This window comes from Hetaerina americana, unplaced genomic scaffold (genome assembly GCF_022747635.1).
Source record: "Hetaerina americana unplaced genomic scaffold, ioHetAmer1.1.p SCAF_5, whole genome shotgun sequence".
Classification (NCBI taxonomy): Eukaryota; Metazoa; Arthropoda; class Insecta; order Odonata; family Calopterygidae; genus Hetaerina; species Hetaerina americana.
The window spans coordinates 85427726-85450393 of NW_027287095.1; the positions used below are offsets into that span (position 1 = coordinate 85427726).

The following is a 22668-nucleotide window of genomic DNA, read 5'->3' on the forward strand; positions in this document are numbered from 1 at the left end:
TGGGTATGCGGGTGGGCAGGTGGTGAGTATGAGCAGATGGTAGCAATCAAGCTGAAGTAACACTAACTTGCTACTGCAATTGGCTATTTGTTAACAGGGTAATGATTCAAGCCTAGCAAAAATGTAATTCCATAAGCTTAAGTTCTCCATAATACCCTAGTCAAAGTACCAGTTAATAATTAACTAGCATCACAACTGTGGGCAAGGTGAATTAATTTTGCTCATAATACTCAAGAGTACAAACAGTAAATACTTGGAATGATATCTAGGAATCACCAACAGAACAATGTATTAATCAAAACATCCAATTCCAAGTGTTCAAACAATTAGGATTATTTATAAAATTTGAAAAAAATCTGAATTTTCCTCAACCTTAATTAGCATTGAAATTTTCCCCAGACCTCAAGCTCTAGGAGTTCATAACAGAGGTTTTAGTTTGTTTCCCAGAGCTTTCAGACAAAATTTCAACTATATGAATTTATTTAACAAACTCATACCATCTAAACACATCTGCATCACGAATAGTGTCAAAAGTTTTGTTAGAAGTCAACATCAAAGGTGGAGAAATTTAAGTACAAAGGGCAAAGAGTGGACCTACAGGGGAGGCTGGTGGTTGCAAAAGAGACGGGTAAAGGTGATACAATGCGGGAGGAATGAGGAGGGAGAGGGGAAGGAGAGGATGAGAGAGAATTAAACTAACCCAACGACAACGATGGCACAACCAGGCACTAATCAACCCCCCCACCCACCCACCAACAACCACCCCCTTAACTAACCCCCCCCTCTCTCTCCACACCCTAAATACAGCTCTCTCCCCATCCCAACCTGTTACTCCCTCTCTCTCTTTCTCTCTCACACATACATACACACAAGAACATTCACTCAACACTGCCATGCTAACCAATCCCATCTTAACGTGGCACATGTGACCTAGGGATTCACAACACTCACTCCCCCAATTATTACCCCTTTATGCCCCACCCCATCCTTCCACACAACAACACACATACACGCGCAAACATGCCTCCTCTTGGTATACACACGCGCGCTACACATACACACACAGACAAACAAGCGTGCACAGCATTGCTTTCCCTCCTCTGGCCATGCATGCGCCCACAACCCCACCCTTCTTCCACCACCCACCCCATCCTCTCTTCTTCCCCCCTCCCCCACACGCACGCACCCACCCACACACAACCTCCCCTACCCCCCCTCTCTTCCCCCCTCCCCCACCCACCCACCCACCTCTCGCCAAACCCTCCCTCTCTCTCCCTCCCTCTCTCTTGCATGGGGGGGCAAGGGGGGATGAGGGGGCTCCCTCAGTCCACAACGGAATGGCCACGCCCAATGAACAAAGAGGATGAAGAAGAGACCACCGTGGTGACACAAGCGGTGCACTGGCCATCGGCATTGCCACACAGTTACGACACGTCCTGGTCCTCCACATCCTGCAGCTGTTCCTTCTGCTCCGCGTCCGCTGCAAGGATTAAATCGACCATCAGTTTAAATACATGTTTCAGATTGCTATGAAATGTCTTCAGAATGAATCTCAAAATACTGATACACTCTTTAAATTTAAGTCAACTCAAGACTCCCTGGGTGTTCAAAAATAAAATTTTAAAAATATTCAACATTCTGACAGTATTGAATGAGTTTTGCAGCCAATATGATTAACAAAAATACGAGTCATTAAGAAAATAAAAAGATTTAACACCCATAGAATGTGAACCCCAACAAAATCAAAATGACAAAGAAAACCCCTCGATGAAATATTTAAGAATTTAGAGCTTCATTAAATCATAAAAATTACAAAATGGCAACTATTTAATAAGAAACTAATTAAGAAAATCATTAAGAGGGGCCCTACACCTTCCAAAAGAAAAATGTGATCACTCATGCAGGAGAAAAACCTCTCCTACATTTGCGAACATTTCATTCATTAAAAAACACACCACAAATAATCAAGAAAAGAAATGAATCTCAAGATACAAAATGAAGAAAATACAAAATTTATCTACATTACCTGTTGGTCACTCAAGTTTAACCATTGGGCCATACACTACCCAGGATAACCAGCTAAAACCAAAAACCATAAAAAAAGAATAAACTGCCATTAACATACCCTCTGCATCTTGCATGTCAGACGTCCAAAGAGTAAGATTGTCCCTCAAAAGCTGCATGATGAGGGTTGAGTCTTTGTAACTTTCTTCTGAAAGGGTGTCTAACTCCGCTATGGCATCATCAAATGCTGCCTTCGCTAGTCGACAAGCTCGGTCAGGTGAATTGAGAATCTCATAATAAAACACTGAGAAGTTAAGAGCAAGACCCAGCCTGAAAATAAAATGGTAAAGATAACATTACAACATAATAAATCTGATTTCCAGTATTTCCCAGAGATGGGACTATCTATGTCTATCCACAATGAAGTAAGCCTCTTCTAATCACAAGAAATAAATTGACATTATCATAGAAAAACTTAAGTCATGACCTTACTCCATTTTTTTAAATTAGCATCATAATATAAGATCACAGGGAATCACAAATAGAGCATGACAACTATGGTATGACATGCATAGTAAAACAATTGGATGGAATACTTTTAACACTTCTCAAGTGTAGTTATTATAGTTATACATCCTTGGAGGGAACTACTCTGATCAGCATCATGAGTAACACAAATTCACGCAAGAAAACTTGCGAGTGTAATGCTTTTGGTACCCTAACAATAGTTTGAATCCAAAAATGCTGGGCATGCAAATTTATCGAAAAGAGTCTCAGCCCCATTTTTGAATGATCATCAGGCAATCATTGGAAGAAACTTTTGATTTCCATACACCACCACCCACACACAACTAATTAAATTTATATTTAGCATAATGTATTCAATATATCCCAAGTCAACGTAATACCATACAGAACATGTTCAATGTTTCCATGATGTATTACCTTGACATTAAAACTAGTATGAAAACTGGCAATTTTCAAAATTATTAAAATCACCTCCATTTACTCTTAAAGGTTATAAAGACCATTACATAATTCAGTGAATACTTTACGATAAACCCTGTGTCCTCTTTTTTTAAAACTAAAATATTTGAGAGCACACCATATGGACATTCACATTATCATTGTCAATGTTATTGAATCCAAAAATGTCTATGAAAAAAAACAACAGCAAATATCCCAACCATATAGGTTATAATTCTGTCATGTATCATGACTACTGGGACCAATATTGAAATCACAATAGAACAAGGAGAAGTAAGATGACGTAAATGCAATATATATCCTTGGGTTTATACTAGCTTAATCTCTAGCAATCATCCCCTAACAATATTTATCCAAAACCTGTTGGAGACACCAAAATATCCCGCCAACTTTTATGGTAGGAGGCTTCCTTAACTAAAAGGCAACCATTTGTAATGATATGACCTTTAACACTCATTATTCAGGGATGGATCAAAAGGTGATCAGATATCACCATGAAATGAAGTACATAAACACTGTGGTGCCAGTCACATCTAGAAGTTAAAAGAGTTCTCCAAATATGAAACCAGATAGTTGACCTGGATCACAAGTGACCATTTTTCATCAACTGAAAGAAGGATTAGGCCGTAAAAATGAGGATTGCAATAAAACCAGTTCCTACCTGATAGGATGAGTAGGGGGTAATTCAGTCATTGCTGTGCTGCTGGCAGATTTGTATGCCATCAGTGAGTTTTCTGCTGCTTCTTTCCTGTCTGCGCCAGTGGCAAATTCCGCCAAATACCGATGATAATCTCCCTTCCTATAGAACCAAACCAAATAATTGTCATTACAAAAAATGAGTACAGTTAGAAACACCTGAGCGAAGAAAGGAATGCATTAATATGCTGGCAACAAAAGCAATGTCTTTTAGACGAAGGCTAGCTTGGCTACTTGTGTCCATCAAAGGCTCATAGAAGGTACATTGAGAAACTACCAAACATACGCATACTAAAAAAGCATTAGTAGCACAGCCAGTTTTCCTTTGATGAAAAGATCTTTACTTCAAATTTACTTCAGACTTGAAAAATTGTTTCAATCAATAAATGGCTTTCTGCTTCTAAGATGCAGCATAGATAAAGTTTTTAAATGAAATTCACAATAATGAAGACAATCTTAAATCCCTATATCTCATTTCCGTTGAAATGATCCTTCATAGCACAGTTAAAAAATAACTCATGGTAATATTTCCTCGTCAAAAGCTGATAACTCCATTAACTACAGTATTCATAAATACTACATTCATTAAATACGCTTAAATATATACACGGATAACTCATGGAATTAAAATGCTGCTGACCAAATTTTATAGATACACCACAAAATATCAGCTGTAATATTCTTAAATATTTTAGTAAAATCAACATGTACATGTAAATATACTTAACCCTCTTAGTGCGGCGGGCCGATATATCGGCTTTCGTATCCCTGGCGAAAAGTGCGGCGGGCCAATATATCGGCTCTTGCGTAGGCTTTTGTTTAAATCGTTGTAACTTATGGTTTTTTCTTTAATAATTTATGTTTTTTGTGCTATCGATAGGTTGAATTCCATAGAATTACGTAACTATTTTTTAAATTTTTTATTAGCAATTTTAAATGCTTTTAAAAAAGTATAATTCTTACCATAATTTTTCGTTCAGTTTTGTACATGTCGGGAAGCTCTGCCTAATTGTTTGCTCGTTTTTTTTTCTGAGTAGTCTTTCCACTATGAAAAGCCACTGAAAGGCTACTAATCTGTTTTCATCTGTAATCTCTTGAATGTGTTGTGGTGTCGTGGTGTTGATATATACCTGCTTATTCAGACTTTGTTGAGACGATGAAATGAGAGCACTGCTTTGTAATCATTTTGGTTTCTCTTGCCATCGTCGCGCCCTGTGTAATGGATTACATTGTCAGCAGTTCTCTGTGAGTTAGAACTTAGTTTTTTTCTGCCTTTAGATTGTAAGCACATTGCCGCAGTCTCAAGGAAAGGGGAAAAGTCCCAATTTGACTCAATGAGATCAGCCTTTTCAACAAAATCGAACTATGCAGAGGCTGACAAAAAAATTTGTAACTCACTGGTTTTTCTTTATTTATTTATAATATTTTCTACATGTCTTTTCGATTCTTTATTATATTTAAATATCGTAGTTTAATTGAAAAATGTTTTTAAAAAAATATTAGTTTTGTGTCTAAAAATCGAAATATTATTGGTAAAAAAATATTATTCAAATTTATGATACTGTAATAATTACATTTATTATTCAGATGATGTAAATGTATTACATCATTATTAACTACAATATAATATTTTAAAATAAAAAAACTGTGTATGGATATCTAAACAAATAACTTCATAATGTTTTTTTTCCTAAGGTGATACATTTTCTTAAATTACACTTCACACTAGTACCCCTGAAATCCCCGCCGCACTAAGAGGGTTAAACTAAGGATGCAACTTTTAAGCATGTCAGAAAAAATCAGCAACCATGAGATGCATCGCCATAAAATTACAGGAGTAACACCCAAGCAAAGTTTCATTATGTCCCAATGGCAATGAAGGTTAACTTTAATTCTGGTTAAGACCAAAAAATGGTTTTATGACTGCTAGTTAAGATCAAAACTGACCTATAAAAAGCTCAATAATGAACAGATGATGCTACTGAAGTAACAATGTTTACACAAACAGATGAGCTACCACGATTGTCCATTAAATCAAATTTGATGGTTATCTCCACATTAAGAAGTTAAGAATCGAATTCACATTACCTAACAATTGGTTTTAATAAGACAAAACTAGGCCTCAGTTAATCCTCCTCCTAATAACTAAAAAAGATTGACTACCTCAGTATATTACCATACTCACAAGAAATAGGGTAACACTATTATTAAATCATTTTAGTATGCATTGCCATTGTTTAGCTCGACATTACTTGTGATTTTTACCATTTTTGGTAATATTTTCCAGAAATACGTTTATTTCATACTTAAATGGAATCCTTTTATACCTAGGGACTTTAATATATTATACAGAATTATTTTAAGTAATGGTTGATCAAAGGGACAGAAATATTGTGAGAGAGAAAACACTCCACTGAGTTGTTTCAGTGTCAACTCCCTCGGTAGTTAAGATTTTTCCTTATCCAGACAAAAAAAGTACACATGAGTGAGAGCTTACTATACTTGTCTCTCCAATTCATAATTAGTTGCACAATTAAAAATTTAACAAATCAAGGTGGACTTCAATGTTTTACACATTCACCATTACTTCGTGGTTTACAAACATCTATCACAAACGTGAGGCATGCTTTGCTGTTATCATTCAAGGAGTGGAATCTACAACGTTATTTCAATTACATACATCTACGTATAATTTGCCAATGGCATACCTTAAAATGCAAAGTAAATGTGATAAGATATAAAATCCCACAAAATTAGGAACCTATTTATTCAATGAAATATGAAGTGTAAAAACTTCTTTTTTCACAAGTTTATTCTCATGTCACTTTTCATTCCCTCATTTTTTAAAACTAGATTCATTTCATGCAAAGTTTATCTGATTTTTAAAAGATTAGTTGCAGTTGACACCATTGCCCAAATAATTGGTGAAAATATTTTTGAATTCAAACAGTTTACCATTTAAACCCATGATTAAATTACTAGTAAACATTTATTAATAACCTAACTTTAACATATTCTGTATATTGGGTATGGTAACTTAAGCATTAAATATTTATTTCAAAGACTTATTCAATGCTATGTGGTTTTTAAAATTAAAATGAAACAAAAAATACATGCTCTTATATTCAGTTATATATGATATGAAAAACAGGATACACTTATGCCTATAGTAAGTATATTCTCTCTGAACAAAGCTTAACAAGTAAGGCTCTTCAAATCTTCCAGTCCTCCACCAATCCTCATATTCTAAATTAATTTCACAAAGTAGATAAGCATAAATGCAATATGCACTAAGCATTGCACCTAAGTTGAATATGAAGTTAAATAAAAGTTGCAACGTATGTATGACTGACTTACATAACATTGCAAAAAGCCTCCCTTCTCCAATTGCAATATTTTTTTATTTCCCAAGGAAACCCTTTCTTCTTTAGTTTCCCAGTGCAGATTTCTCTAAAGTCAGTTAACCTGACCCCTGTTAATTCAGTTTAATGTACTGAAATTTCTGTAGCACAATATTTGTTTTTTCTATAATAGTATATAATTCGTCTAAGGATGAATTCAACTTACATCATCAACGATCAATTCTTCAGAAGAGATAAAAATAATTTTTATTGGACAAATTGCAGGCCTACCAGTAGTGCGCTGAGCCACAATAATTAAGTGTGACCTTGAATTAAGATATGAAGCCAATTAATTTTCTAAATCCTCGCTACACCTTTATACCAATTGAGGGCACAAAAAATATCCTCAAAATCTTTACTCACACCTACCAAAGAAGATTTGGTTGTGAGAGAGAAACCAACCCTAAATAGTGAACATCTACCTATTGTCTGCCCATATACCATTCAATGAAAATCAGTCGGTACGATTTACAAATACTGAAGAGTAAATCCATATACATTGGTTTTTGGGAAATGGAGAACTTCTAGAAGCGGATTTTCACTTAAAAACAGAAGAGAGTTACATGTTTTTCCTCAGGCCACTAGAATGAATAGATTACAAAGCAATACTCAAAGCAATGAATACTTGTCCTCTAATTGCATAATATAATTCACAAATCACACAGCAATTTTTCCACAATAATACATTGCATGCAACATTGTAACTGCAATTATTTTATAGGCGCATACCATATATGCTAGAATATCAAACTAATGCAATTCAAGTACAATACGGATATTGCCATGTTCAAGGTATCTCACAACTCTTACTATCTCAAAATAATTGTCAGTTAATAACTGAAAAAAGCAAAACTTAAAATTATCAAAGCAACCAAACCAATTAGCAAATAAGTCAAAATCTTTTTACAAATAAAAAGATACATTTTAAAAGTAAGTATATTATTTCAGGCAATAGAGTGTTAACTGCGAAAATGAATTGGTGATATGTCAAATTATTACCACATATACACAAAATCATAGTTACTATACAGTAATGTACATGAAAAACAAAAATGATTTGCAATTCTGGGAAATTCCTATGATCTAGAAATTTCTCAAGAAACCAAAAATAGTATCTCTACAGGACATATATTCTAGACAATATCATCAAGGAATCCACCAAAAAAAAACAATAAATCATTATCACTTACATTTTGTAGTAGAAAACTTTAGACTCCCCAGTTCCTGCACATGGAATCAGATGCTTTTCAAGGACTCCAAGAATGTCTGAGCATATTTCTCGAAGCTCTTTTTCAACCTAAGGAATAAGATTCACAAAAGTTATACCTATGGCATAATAATCCTCTGATATGAACTTCATTCGAGTGAAAAATTAGGACTGAGTGAAATGACCATGCTAAATAAATTTCATCAAAAAAGATGAAAAACGCCTTTTCATAATTTTATCAGTTGTTAAAACGGCCTTCACTTAATTTATTTAAAAAAATTCAATTTATAAAAATTTTAAATGAAAAACTGGATGCAAATAATATTTTGCTCAATGAGTCGAAGAAATATTTTCTAAAATCTCAACACACGCTGAATACTAAGCTCTAAAATAATATGCCTCATCAGCTTGAAACTATAACTATTTCAAGCTGCAATTAACCCACTAAGTGTGTTCACAAATGGAAAATTTTTTATATTCCACCCAACCTGAGATGAAAAAATAAAACTGCAACATGCAGGTATAATAAAACATTCCACCTAAGTAAATGTTACAGGAGAACTCAGCAGAAATATTTTTTCAAGGGACCAATCAATCTGAACTAAGTAACCGGTAAATATACAAACTATGGTTGATCGTAAGCTGTAATTATAATGTGGTTAATAGTACTTAAGGGTAGGCAATTTATAACAATGGCCTTGGTGTTCACTTATTACCTTATTGGGGATGTGAAAAAAAAATTCATTTAATCAATATTATGAAATATACAATAACTCCAGGATGAAAGAATAGGGCCTGATTACCTACATTATTGCTCATTTGAGAGTCAATACTACTTAATAAAATTGCAACACATTCTATGTATGAATTCAATTTTCTGCCATTCCAGTTTTACGAAACAGTGAACTGAATCAACAGTTTGATTTACATACTTAAATTAAGTCGCGAAGGCATCAGGTACTACATTAGTACATAACATCAGAACTAATCAATAGCAATTACAAACAGATAAGTTTTAGACAAGAGACATTGCTTGCTCCACTGGCATCATGGCAATGCAAATTTCATGTGAAGATTTACATTCACTTATCAGGGAATATTTCATTTCTTTAGCCTAGATTTGCCTCCCAACATGCCCTCCATTGTGGATATTCGAACATATTCCCAGCTTTTAACAACGGGAAATACTTCTACTCCAATTATTTTCCCCAGCAACAAATATGTATTGAATTGGCATTGTAAGAGTAAAAAAAAAGAGTATTTATTAGCACACGATTTTCCCATTTCACCATTATACTTGGCAATTATTTCTTTTTAGCTTCACTTTGTTTGAAGTTATACATGATCTTTTATACAAGAAATTACCTTTTCACACTTCCTACCTGATTTTGCCTCAATATGATAACAATTAGTATTGTGTTAAGTACACTCTGGTGGTGTTGCTTTAAAGGCTAACTCATAATTGCTATGTAATTGTCTACAGGGTAGAAAGAGAAAACTGTAATTGATAAACCTCTATAATAAATTAGAATAATAAAGTGAAAAGTCTTCTCCACAATTACATGATAGTGTACCATGAGTAAAATGCGTATTCTAGCTATCACAGCACATGGAAAAGTTTGCGAACAAGAAGGCAACCTGATACAGCACATTACAAGAAACCCTACAGCAATTCTGCATTACTTTGTATCTCTAATTCAATTCAAGGCTGATTTCAATGCTCCCATCAGTGACCTCATTACTACTATGGCATCAGTTGTGCCTTCCCCTCCCTGAACAAAAACCAGTCACACCCTTAATCACTTTCCATCCTCTCCATTCAATCAATCATGATCCTAAATGATATATTGGCTGCATGTGAAAATATTATTCTGGAATTCCTGACTCGGCCTATCCCTTTTTGAGATGCAACTAATTAACTAAAACTGATTTGACTAGTTCTTCCAGCCAATTTCTCCCCAAAAATGCTTTCCTTCCTGGTTTTAATAAATTATTGAATATTCTGCAGGGATGTTACCTAGCCCCTCGCCACCTCGACATATTCCTTCCATTTCTCTTGAATCTTAACAATTTTCCCACCATATTTTTGATAGTGGGCACAGATTGTACCACCTTCCTTCCTGATGATGCTTTCCCCTTTGGCAAAGCAAGACCACTTCCTACTTCCTCTGTGAACTCTACTCTATACACCCTCACACTGTTGAGCACCACACTACCTTCACTCTATTAGTTTCCCCACCTTGGTTTATGATATCTTTTTCCTTCACTTTACCTAATTGTGTTTTTATTTCTTCCATTTCCTTCACTTGTCTCATCTTCCTAATCACCTCTTATATAATCCATAATTTCCTTGTGCCTTTCCAATTTGCTGTTCCTGCAGTTCAGTTTGCAGCTTTCAATATGCAATTTTTTGTAGTTCTTATCTTCCTTCGGCCATACCCTTCTCTGTCTTCACTCTAATGAGTCCACTGCCCCTGGCTACTATTCCATTTATGCTTAATGTTGTGTATCTCCCATTATGATTTATTATGCTGATGTATCTTCATTCTATTCCAATGTATTTCTAGTTTTATCCTCTTTAAATCTGACTTGACTCATTATTAGGAGACATTAATATTCCACATATGCCACCAGGCATTGTGTATCAATTACACCGCATAATTAAGTGCCTAGCACAGTCTAGATTAATTCCTGGACATTTCCTATGCATACATATACCTATTGTGTTGTTTAGTTTTTTTATACCTTTTCCTTTGTACTTCTTTGTATACCTAGTTTCCACATTTAACTGATTAGTGCATTCAGAATTGTTAGTCCCTTGAAAAAATGTGCTGATTAAGAGATCACTACACTTAAAAATAAAACTACCCTCTTTCCAATGAGAGCCAACATTGTCACCTTGGACTCAAAACCTGTGATACATTTGTATAACCTATCACCATATGAAACATAATTCATATGTGTACATTAATGCCACACATTTTGTAGACACCACTTACTGTTGAGAGTTTGACATACATTTCCACAAAATGGATGGAGAATTTCAGAAAATTGCTATGATGTCAGATTAGAAGTGGTAGTTCGCATGTGTTATGTGCTTGAAGGATCATGTGGACTAACATGATACTTAAATAAAAGATTCAGGATTAAAAACTTGCTATATTCTTGAATGGAGAGAACATTACTTCAAGTAGTGTTGGCTATGATGGTTTAGGAAGAACCTTAATATTTATTATAAAAGAGCACCAACAGTGCCATTAATAACCCGGTTAAACCATTTATGGCACAATTGAAAATCTGGCTAAAATACCATTTTCAGTTACCTCAGATCTATAACACATTAAACCAGCATATACTGGCAAACTAAAGATAGAAAATATGCAAGCTTTACAATGAGAACCCACGGCTCCCAAACAAAATCTGTAAAAGAAAGGGTGCATACTCAAGTGCCCTAATGCTCATCATACCCCAAAGTTCCCAACCATGCATCATTAAAATCGAATATCACTAAGGAAAACCAGCATTTTTTTAATTATTTTACAATTATATTTTAATAAATTCTCGATTTTTCCTTAATTACAGAAAATCATATGGGATAATATAACATACAAATACAAGACCATTGCTTTGGTCCAATGAATCAATTAAAAATTCTTGGAGAAAACAATATATTTAATCAATAAAAATTATTAAGATCAAATGGTATCATCATAAAAGTTTGGCACTCAAATGTATCACACTGAGGGAACCATTTAAATTCACCAGTGATTTATGGTGCACAAAATTCTACTGAGTAAATGTTTCATGGAGTTACCCATTTCACAAACCTGGATATTTTTATTGAATTTCACCTGATTTAGACTACCCCTAACCCCATCGTGTCTGGATTAGCTGGGGCTTACCGCATTCAATTCTTCTACCAATTCCTCAAGATAACAAATGGCTCCTGAACTAAACTGTTTTTCAATTTAAGTTTTTTTCTCAGCAGTTGAAATTGCTCTTCAACTCACTGATCCATTAATTGAAAACATCAGCTTTGTTGTTTCCACAAGTTTTAGTTGCGCAGTTACTGTTGCAGTTAGAACAGAATATGTAAATAAGCCGCCACCCATCTACACACTGCGCTATAAACCAAAAAGCCAAGAAATTTCAGGTAACATGAAAATACTGACTTACCTAATCACTTGAATAATGATGAACAGAACTACAAGCCTAAAGCATAGTATTGCCGCATGAAGTTTTACCTTTCCATCATAATTCTCATTGCCACTAAAATATGAACTATTAAAGATTAACACTTCAAAAGCAGACAATGAAATACTTTGAACACATTTCAACAGAAAAGAATCAAGACCGTTATGCATTAGCATTCTATCCAGAAAAATTGCTAATGCTGAGCAAGCTTAATTGCATACTGGTTCTTGGAAAGCCTACTGATATCAATTAAAGCTAATAACAGAACACAAGAACAGCCCTTGATGCTAGTAAGGGCAGCAATGGAAATTGTGACAATAAATTTGCCACAGACATAGAAACCAGGAAAGAACACGGGGTACAAATTCATATCAATCTTCATCTAAACAGCTATTAGGCAAAATTGATACGCATAAATGATACAAGGTGGCTGGCTTTAAGAAAAACAAATACATGTTCAACCCAACATGCATTCTATTCACTAATTAAGCACATGAAAGTAAAATTATTAGAGACCAGTAACATATTTTTTGGTTCTTCATTGCTTTTTTTCACACCCTGAAGATTAACACTTACGCTGCCTTTACCAGCAAATAACTTTTTATTGATCATCATCTGAACACAATCACTAAAGCAACTATTTCTTCTAAAAGATACAAGCTATAATAACTCTAATGCACAAGGTCGAGATTAATCGGTTTCTTCTGCTCACCTTGTGTGTCCATAAAAGAGATCTATTTCTTAATTACTACAATATGCTTAAGAATTATATCATTGAGATGCATAAAGATAAATAAAGGGTGTAAAATCAAACTACTACTGTATTTGCTGGTACTACTTCCCATACTCCAGGCGACATCCATGAATTTGAAGCACATTTCTAACTTCAAAAACTAAAAGAGACTTCCCAGTGAGTGTAGTAGCCATTCCATTCTTCAGTGAGCTGTAAAGACAGTACCACAATGAAATGTAAAACTAAAAAACTCCTCACCTGAGATCGGTATTGCCGGATCATCTCCAGCTTCTCCTCAGCCCCTTTGTTTTCTTCCTTCTGCTCAATGCTGCTGATTATGCGCCAGCTGGCTCTTCGCGCCCCAATTACATTCTTATAGGCCACTGACAGTAAATTCCGTTCTTCTACTGTCAACTCCACATCTAACGAGGCCACTTTTTTCATAGAGTCTACCATTTCTGCAAATAAAAATTATATTTAACATTATAACTGAAAACTACACACAAGACCAGGACATTTTAGTTTCATTTAGCAGATAGGCTAGTTGGATACATCACAGATGGAAATTAGCTAAATAGCCATTAACCTGTTCACATCTCCTCTTTGACCAATTAAATTGACCTCAACTACTGCTGGATTTTTAGTTATTTCCATCTCCGACATAGTAAACAATGTATTTCTTATGTTCAAGGTACAAAAGGTTCTTCACAAACACACCGAGTTGGGGCAGTGCACAAGATACGCAATAATAAATAGTGAAGGAAAAAATGAACTGATGACAGGAAGATTAACTCGCGTGTGATGCTTAGCCATTTCCATACCTGTATATTTGATGTGTTAACATATAAGTCTAAGTATCACACAAAACAAATGAGTCTCCAATTACTAATTTAAACTAAGCAAAAATGATATGGTGGGGCATAGAACATGTTAGCAGAAAATAATATCCATTGCGGTTCCAGAATTTCTATTTTTATGCCCGCGAAAAATTACCAGTAATATGCCCGTCTTTTGATAAGCCCAGATTACCCAATTACAGGGTCAATATGTTCTAATCTAACCGAGACTACATAACTACTTAAGTTATTTTGTTGCCAAGATTTGTTTTAATAGCCAACTGGGCTCCACTGTCAGATGAGCTATCTCAAATCACAAGGGCTATTCTTTGACCAAATCTTAAAACAGCCTGTTAAACATGGTAATTTATTGCTAGTCCATTTAAGGGAAAGGAAATGATGCAGCTGCACTCTAATATTATTCTAATCAAATTAGCCAAACTCAATATTCATTCTCTTCTTTAAACTTTTTATCTCACAATCATAAATTTTTAATTGTTTGGTATCTAAAATTTGGTGATCCACAAGGTCTGAGAAATTCACAAAAATGAAGTCTTTAGCTTTAGAAATTTCAGTGGATTTCTGAATAGCCTACTGATTATAAGGTTAATGTGAGCAACTTGAGGGTAGCGATAGTCCAGGGGGTAGAGTGTTGGACTACTGACCAGAGGCCCTGTTTGTTTTCCAGGCAAGCCTCTCCAGGACACCTGCAGCTCCACTCAAGCTATGTGACTTTCCAAATACAAGACCTTCCTGGGAAACCATAACAGTCACAGGGTAATGCACTGGACCCTCTACCTTGATGTGTGAATTTCACACAACATCAGACTTAGTACTGCATGACCTCTACCATCACCTACCAAACCGACCTTCAAGTTAATCACTGTGTTTATGGTGTTTTTTAATTGTCAGCACATGCCTCAGCTCTTATTTTTCAGCACCCTTTAAAGGCATGTCCTTTTGATTCACAGACCTTCACTTTAAGAGCAGGCTTTTGAAAATATGAAAAACATTCAAATAACTTTAATGTGTTGCATAATAAAAAATAGCAACTTGATGATAAACTTATGAAAGTTTCCCATGCATTAAGCAAAGATACAACATTTAAAGAATGGATTGGCATGAAGTGCCTTTATTTGTCTGCGCTCATGTCTATTTTCCCTCTCAGCATAAAACAAAAAATTCCAGAGGACAGAGTATTATTTAATCTCAGGTTTATTCAAACCCAAGAAAATCTAATGCTACACACTGTATTATTTGAAAATAATATAATCTAACTTAATGTAGAGGATTTCTTGGCAAAATTGTGGAATTTATCCACATCAATAAAAAAATAAAATTTTTCTTTGACTTGCATTAGTAAAAAACCTAAAATCATATTTCCTGAGCAAACAACATTCCACCACTAACCAATTCCTTTCTTTCAAGAACGAAAACATTTTTCCATTGAACAATTGGCTGTCCCAAGGTAGAAACTTAAATATATCACCAGCATTGAAGTTAATCCATTCCAGTTAATCAAAATCACCCCAGGTACATTTTAAAGGTACAATTTCCAATAATGGCTCACTTTAAGAGCAAAGGATTAACTAATAACTCTCTGGGTTAATACAACTAGTCCAGCTTTTCTACATCCAATTGTGACAATAACTCAATTCGTAAAGTTTGATACAAAAGTAAGCTTTAGCAACAATGCACTTCCCTCAGGTGTTTAAATTTAAACTAGACAAAAAACTTTTTATCCGATGTCATGCAAAACCCAATTCTAAATGTACCAATTACTTTTCAAAAGCAAGAAGCTGTAGATTAATAAATTGCGATTGCAATCCGTAGGTAGTAAACATGTAAGTTGCCATACAGGGCAGTGGTGATTTTGTCACCATTTATAATGTCAACCCAGAGTCAGATTCCCAATTTCTTACACAGAATATTAGGAATAGGACACAGTTTAAAAATAATGGAGATTTTCAAAACGATCACATTTTGAAACTGAAATACAAGCAGCTAAAAGCCATTTTCTACTGAGCAACCATCCTTAACCTGGCGTTAATGTTTTTCCTACCAAACCCTTCTTCATTCATTCTTGTTTGGTTGAAGTTGAATGTACTAGCTTAGAAAATAATGTCAAATTCATATGTCCCTATTGCTTTCTAATCATCTTTCACTCAGGCATGTGACCTCATAGAAAGTGGTCAATTCTCAGCAATAATTATTTACCCAGGGAGCTAAATTAATGGTAAAAGCAGGACTATAGCAGCATTGCCATGAGTTTACCTTCTTTATAGTTCTGATTTCTCAATCATAAGTTGTTTCCTTATGTGGCACCGTTTCACCATTAATGGGGCCATCTAATTTGCACAAATCGCATTGGATGTTTGCCTTAAGGAAGGCCCGATTGGTTGGCATACCCTATCAACCATTTAATCTGGCATTTGAATTCCATTCAAATCTAATTATTTGACAAGCAATTTGGTCTTTGGATTTCTGGGGCATATCACTAAGTTAGGTTGCCGATTCCAATTAAAAGTTAACATGACCAATGTGCTGCTCTTCCATGTTCAACAGCTTAACACAGTAAAATACAAATGAATTCTTCATTCCTTAAATGTTGAACTTTTATTTATGTATTACTATTAGAGAGCTGGCCAAACTTAGTCCAACCCCATAACAAAATTTTTAGGAAATCAACTATGTATATCCTACAAGGATAGGAAGAATACAAAATGCATAGATGCTCAAATGATGAGCCTTGACAATGTCAAGTATTATATTTTCAGTGTACAACTTGAGGTTTAGTCATATCACCACTGTTGTGCGTAAAATGGGCTCTTTATAGATATTTCCAACTGATGTCAAAATTTGTGAACCATTCCCATATGCAATGAGAGGTTTTCCAGGGGATTTCTGCATTTTCCACTGCCCAACTTAAAAAATAAATGGGACAATGGAAAAGGAAAGAAACTTCTTTAAGCCTGTTATTATATGATAATCCTATGGCATCTAATGTCACATGGGCTCTCCCTGTGCACATAATACTGTCAACTTCCCTACCCGTTAACATTAGTTAACTCCAGTAGAAAATTACTTCCTATTGGAAGCATTATAATTGACCAACTTAATTTAAATATCCTCTGCAAAATTGCATTGCAGTCTGAAATATGCACACAAAAAATGATTTCTATTGCATACAGAATGCATTTGGTTACCTACTATCACTTTTCCTGAAAACCAAAAATATCCACCCAATAGAAATTCACCACAGATTTATGAAAATTAAGAGAAATGGGTTCAATTATGAATCATCATTAAGACATTGGGTTTGGAAGTATTAAGGAAAGTACTAGGAAAATCAAAAGTGCACTTTGGAGCTCAGGCCATCCATCACAGAAAATCTCCAGGCATGAGCCGATGGCATTAGGCATAATCATCGCATTAACTTCATGATTTCCATGTATATTTATCATAAGCTTTTCAAGCACCACTGTAGTTAATATTGAACATCCAAATTACAAGACATTTGAGAGAGATCAATATAATGAAGACTACAAAACGGATCATATGAGCACAGTAATAACATCTATGTAGTTGAGAGTATATGCATAAGATGGCTAATTTCTGGGCAACATTGCTAGAGGAGATGGAACAAAGGTTAACTAGTATATGCCTTAAAAAAATGTAATTTGCTTAGAGTGGCATTATTCTTGGCCCCTGACAAACTACAATAATTTCTGGCAAATATTTTTGGAAAAATGCAATGGATTCAGTATTAGGGAATAGAAACAGCCTCTTACTGGGCGATTTTCAGCTTTAAGACACTGAAACAACTAATGAAAATGTATAGAGTGGATTATCACAGAAGCTGTGTTTCTTCATCAAAAACAACCATCGAGGCAAGGTCCTCATTAAGCTTGTGTGGCTCAGCAAGCAGTTTCTGCATCCAGAATTTGAACTGGAGATTGTAGACTATCTAGCCTACAGTTTGGATTAGACTACAACTGACCATTAGCAGCTCACTTAACTGAAATTGCAGTTCCTGGGAAAATGGGACATTGCAATAACTTTCAATTTAAAACAAAGATGCATTGGCTGAAAGACCTGACAGCATGGGTCTATCTGTGATGTGACTATGCTGAACAGCGAGTAAATATGCATCAATGGAACTTAAAAATTTAACTATTTTTATTATCGACAAATTGAGTTTACCTTCTGATTAACCACAGCACGTGTCCATAGGAAAAGAATCGGAAGGAAAATGCAGTTTCAGGCAATATCATGGTCAATTTCCATAATCATGCATCCACACGAATCATGGACTTCATATTTCCGCCTTACAATTGAGTTTAATTTCAAACTATCAACACAATTTTGGAGTTTTCAGACTACAAACATTTTTAGATACCCTTTTTGCAACTGCTTTCCAGGCACAACAGTTATATATACAGTTTCATATTCCACTTAGGGGAAAATAATTACCGAATTATTTCCCATAGAGATTAAACATCATAAAACAACATTCCAGTTACAAGAAGAAATATCTGGGACATATATCAATGCTAACATTAGAAGTACAAATGGTTCACCACACCCAGATGAACATTTACATTAAAAACATCTTTTACAACAATTGAGCAGAACACCAAATCAAAGTCAGTTTTTTAACTCTGTCTTCATCAATTTACAATTTATGGCTAATGCTTATTTGCTTCCTTCAACCAAATGATTTACCGAATGCTTTAAAGGTGATGGTCCCATAATGACCGTAAGAGCAAACTCACAATTCTGGAATTACAGAAAATTATGTTAGCTCTAGCAACTGCTACAAAATATGAAAGCTATTACATCCTTGCTATACAGCTTGAATAACATTCTATACTTTGAAGTTAAGACATAAGTTGCAAATTTCAGTCAAATTTAATCAACCTAAAAATAATCTTTCTAAAAAGCCAGTGTTCAGTCATGAAGACTTTCCTACATTAAAGAACAGGAACTTGACATATTTCTGCATCAAAATATGAAAGACATTGAACTTTTGTCAGCTATTCCCCAGGAAAACTATATACAACAGCAGTGGGTTGACAAAGGTTCAAATTATGGCTAACAATGGTACTTCTGTGCTTCTCTTGCCCCAGGTCCCACACATGGAAGGCATGCTTCCAACTGTTGCTCCCACCCTAAAACATCTAAATTTCAACATATACCCTAGAACTCTCTGTAAGGCTAGGAACACCTGCACCAATGATAATGGGCGAGGTCCCAGAAAAGGTTTTTTAAGGATCATCAGGAGTGGAGGCATTTAGTTCTTGACATCATTGAGTGCTTTCACTAAATGAGTCCTCTGTCAAACGCATGACCACAAAGTATCACTGCTCCAGTTTGAGAGTGAAGAATCTACATGAATTTTACAATCCAATTTCCCCAGGTGAACTCATCAGAGAGGCTCACTCATAGGAATTGCCATTTGGAAATCAGATGGTCTTTAATGAATACGTAAATTAATAAATACATTTTAGGAGTTGGTCAATACTGCAAATACGAAAATACATGTTCTGTGCACATAGTGACTCAAATTTTCGAACGAAAAAATATTCTCCCCAAAATGATTAAATCGAAAATGATAAAAAAATGAAAAAATAAGGTCTAACAAAATTAAGAAAAACGTGAAACTAAAATTCACTACTCAAGCTCAGCTCGTAAGACTTAGAACTGGAACCATATTACAATAAAATGCGAAATATGAACGAATAATGCCAATTTCTTATCATTGATTCAGGATTGTCTGGTCCAAGTGTTCTTACATAATGGCCCACCAAACATTAAATAAAGTTACGTAGATTGAAAAAAGTAGGCCATAACTTTACAGTGAACCCACCGAACAACAAGATGACGAAGGTGACGGAAAGAAGAGGGCGATAGCAGTTTTTGAGGGAGCTCTGGGAGGGGAGAGGCAGAGGAGAGGGCAAACGAGAGCATCCGCGGCACCCCCTCCGCCCCTTTCACCCAGCCTCCCACCACGCCAATACCCGCCGCCACCGTCGTCGTAAGCAGCCGTACGTCTCGCAGAATACCGAGAAAATCAATACCAGTAGGGCGCGCCGTTACCATGGCAACAAATTGTTTGCCCGTGCCGGCGCCGCCGAAGTCCCCTAAGGCTCCCAGAAAAAATCCTCGAGAACTCCCCATCCACTCTCATCACTAACGTACATCTAATACCACAGCCATACTTACTTGAAACGTTACTACGGTTATTAACCAATGGTTACTATATTCATTAGTTAACCAGAAAACAGAAAATACCCACGGCTAACGGCAAAAGAACGAATCAGTTTTGAGAAGGAAATGACGTCAGCCACCGGCGATATTCAAATGATAGTATCGAGAGTTCGAGATAATGGATGAGATATAGAAGTAGATGATGAAGAAATAATCGAGCGTCACAATCTCGGGACTCTGAACGGCCGAGTTCAGAAGGGAGTAGGTCATCCAGATGAGCCTGTACTGGCTAATGACTTTGGTAGTACCACGGGGAGTAATTATGACTTATCTGACGGGAATCTCCCTGAAAATGGCCAGCGCTTAACGCAGCAAAGAGGAAGTTGGGTGTGAGAGAAAGGAATTCCTAGCCCATCACGTCACCCGCGACCACGCCTCGACAGACACCACGCGTGGTCGTATGCCACGTGACGTAGAGTGCGAGTCTCCCTACTCCCCAATCGGCTTCGACTGTCAATGACCGCACCGAAGATTAAGGATTTCCAGCTCCAAAATGATAGGTGGGAGGGGTAAATTTGCCATAAATTTACAATAAAAGGGTCATTACAACACATCAGTACGAAGTATCAAATCACTTTTTCACGACAAACAAAATTGCGAATTACTTAGCATCAAGAAGAAATTGAGTCTGTTAGCTCTCGCTGAACGACCTTACCACTTCACTAATTAGCTTGAGTCATCATAAGACATGCCGCAGTCAATCTTTAGACTAATTTCGAGGGTGGTACGGAAACTGCTCCGTGAAAATTAGCATCAAGAAAAAATTGTTTGATTCTTATAAATAAATGCAACTGAACCTACAGTCACAGGAAACCCGCGGCGAGGTTAGAGCGTCAGCATCGTGTAGATCAATAGCAGCCGCCAAAAGGGCGTCCAACAGTCATGCCATGTCGGCCGCTAATTTTTTTCGTAACTTATCGGTAAAATATAAAGTGCACTACAATTTTCATTAGTGCCAATTCGAATTACATTGATGCGATTGCGATTTGTGATATTACACTTCTCAGATCAAATAGCAATTCGTTATACACAAATTACTAGCTGTAGAAATTAACATTTAGTGTCCAAAAAGAATTTTATGGAGTACTGAAAACCTGATGAATCCTCAACTCATATTACTATAGAGGAGGGCCCTAACCGAGCAAAAATTAAAACTTTCGGACGCCCACACACTCCACGCTGCGATGCCAGACAGTTCACCTTGATTTCTGGTAGCCGCAAATAGTTTCGTCAGAGTAACACGAGACGATATGACCTGATTATCATCGAAAAAATATTTCTTTCACAGTCTTCAGAATTGCACACCCTACAGAAAAACTTAAAAATAACCGGAGAAGTAACGAATTTCTCCATCGACATGAAATACTAGGATAAGATACGTAAATTGATTAAATTCCATATCAACTCGCATTCATACAAAGTTAAAGCATCGATTGACTCACTAGCGACGTACTCTCACAAGAGCTGGAGGAAGACGCCTCCCTGATATCAGGCGAGACGGCGAAATCTCGAAAATCCATTAAAAAAAAATTATGTTCGATCTTAGAACAATCACTATGACTCTATCATGGTAATCGCCACACCCAATAATCACTTAAAATGCATTAACAATACGGATTACTATTATTTTCGGCAATCTGCCCACGTATTTAGATATCACTTTCAACGAATATTATTGCTGTCAGCAATAAGAGCCGAAATTTTCCAAACGGAGTGACATACAAGAATTAAAAAATCAATTACGACAAATGCACACCAAGAAGCAAACTCTTAAATAATAGAAATAATCAAGTTCTAATAAAATACTTGACAAAGGACCAGAAATGTTAAATTACCGAGGCCCTATGAAAATTCCTAGTATCACCAGCTATCATTTAACAAAAAATTCTTAAAATATATCCCGAGTCCCAGACGCATTGATACAATTTTGTTCAGTCAATTGTTAACTCCGATATTCTAGATTGTTAATCCGGCGCCATTAAAGTTCGTCACGAAAAGGTTTAAAATACTGAATAGCACAATGTAAAACTGTTAAAATTCACAGAAACCGCAGAAAATATAAGCGAGAGTCCACATAAACGACACTAAATAAGACTAATGTCAAACTCGATGCACAGCGGCAGCGTCGAACATTCACTATGTCGGCACATTTTCCAAGAACAAATGTCAGCTGTATAGTAATCCTGCACACAATAAGTATACATACCGTCATATCTTTCCGCCTGCTCTGCTAATTTCGCCTTGTAAACGTTATCATCTCTTTCTGACATGACGGATGAATTAGGATTTCACTCCCCTTGAACAAGAACACTTCCTATGAACACGTAAGATGGCCGCGCC

The 22668-nt window shown here is 35.8% G+C and overlaps 1 protein-coding gene across 1 annotated transcript; it reads right to left on the minus strand.

The window, feature by feature from the left end:
• Nucleotides 1–1249: 1249 nt before the first annotated feature.
• On the minus strand, nt 1250–22665 carry 14-3-3epsilon (tyrosine 3-monooxygenase/tryptophan 5-monooxygenase activation protein epsilon). The gene is made up of 6 exons (XM_071591767.1): nt 22535–22665; nt 13481–13680; nt 8279–8385; nt 3653–3790; nt 2126–2334; nt 1250–1480 (listed from the first exon to the last, which is right to left on the minus strand). Exons 1-6 carry the CDS (start codon nt 22596–22598, stop codon nt 1425–1427), a joined length of 774 nt encoding a protein of 257 aa, XP_071447868.1. The 5' UTR covers nt 22599–22665; the 3' UTR covers nt 1250–1424.
• Nucleotides 22666–22668: the final 3 nt, after the last annotated feature.

Coding starts and splice junctions, on each gene's coding strand:
- 14-3-3epsilon (XM_071591767.1), bottom strand. CDS start 22,598: ATGTCAGAAAGAGATGATAACGTTTACAAGGCGAAATTAGCAGAGCAG. Junction 2,335..3,652: donor CCCCCTACTCATCCTATCAG/GTAGGAACTGGT, acceptor TTTTATTTTCAG/GCTGGGTCTTGCTCTTAACT. Junction 1,481..2,125: donor TGACATGCAAGATGCAGAGG/GTATGTTAATGG, acceptor TAATCCTTGCAG/CGGACGCGGAGCAGAAGGAA.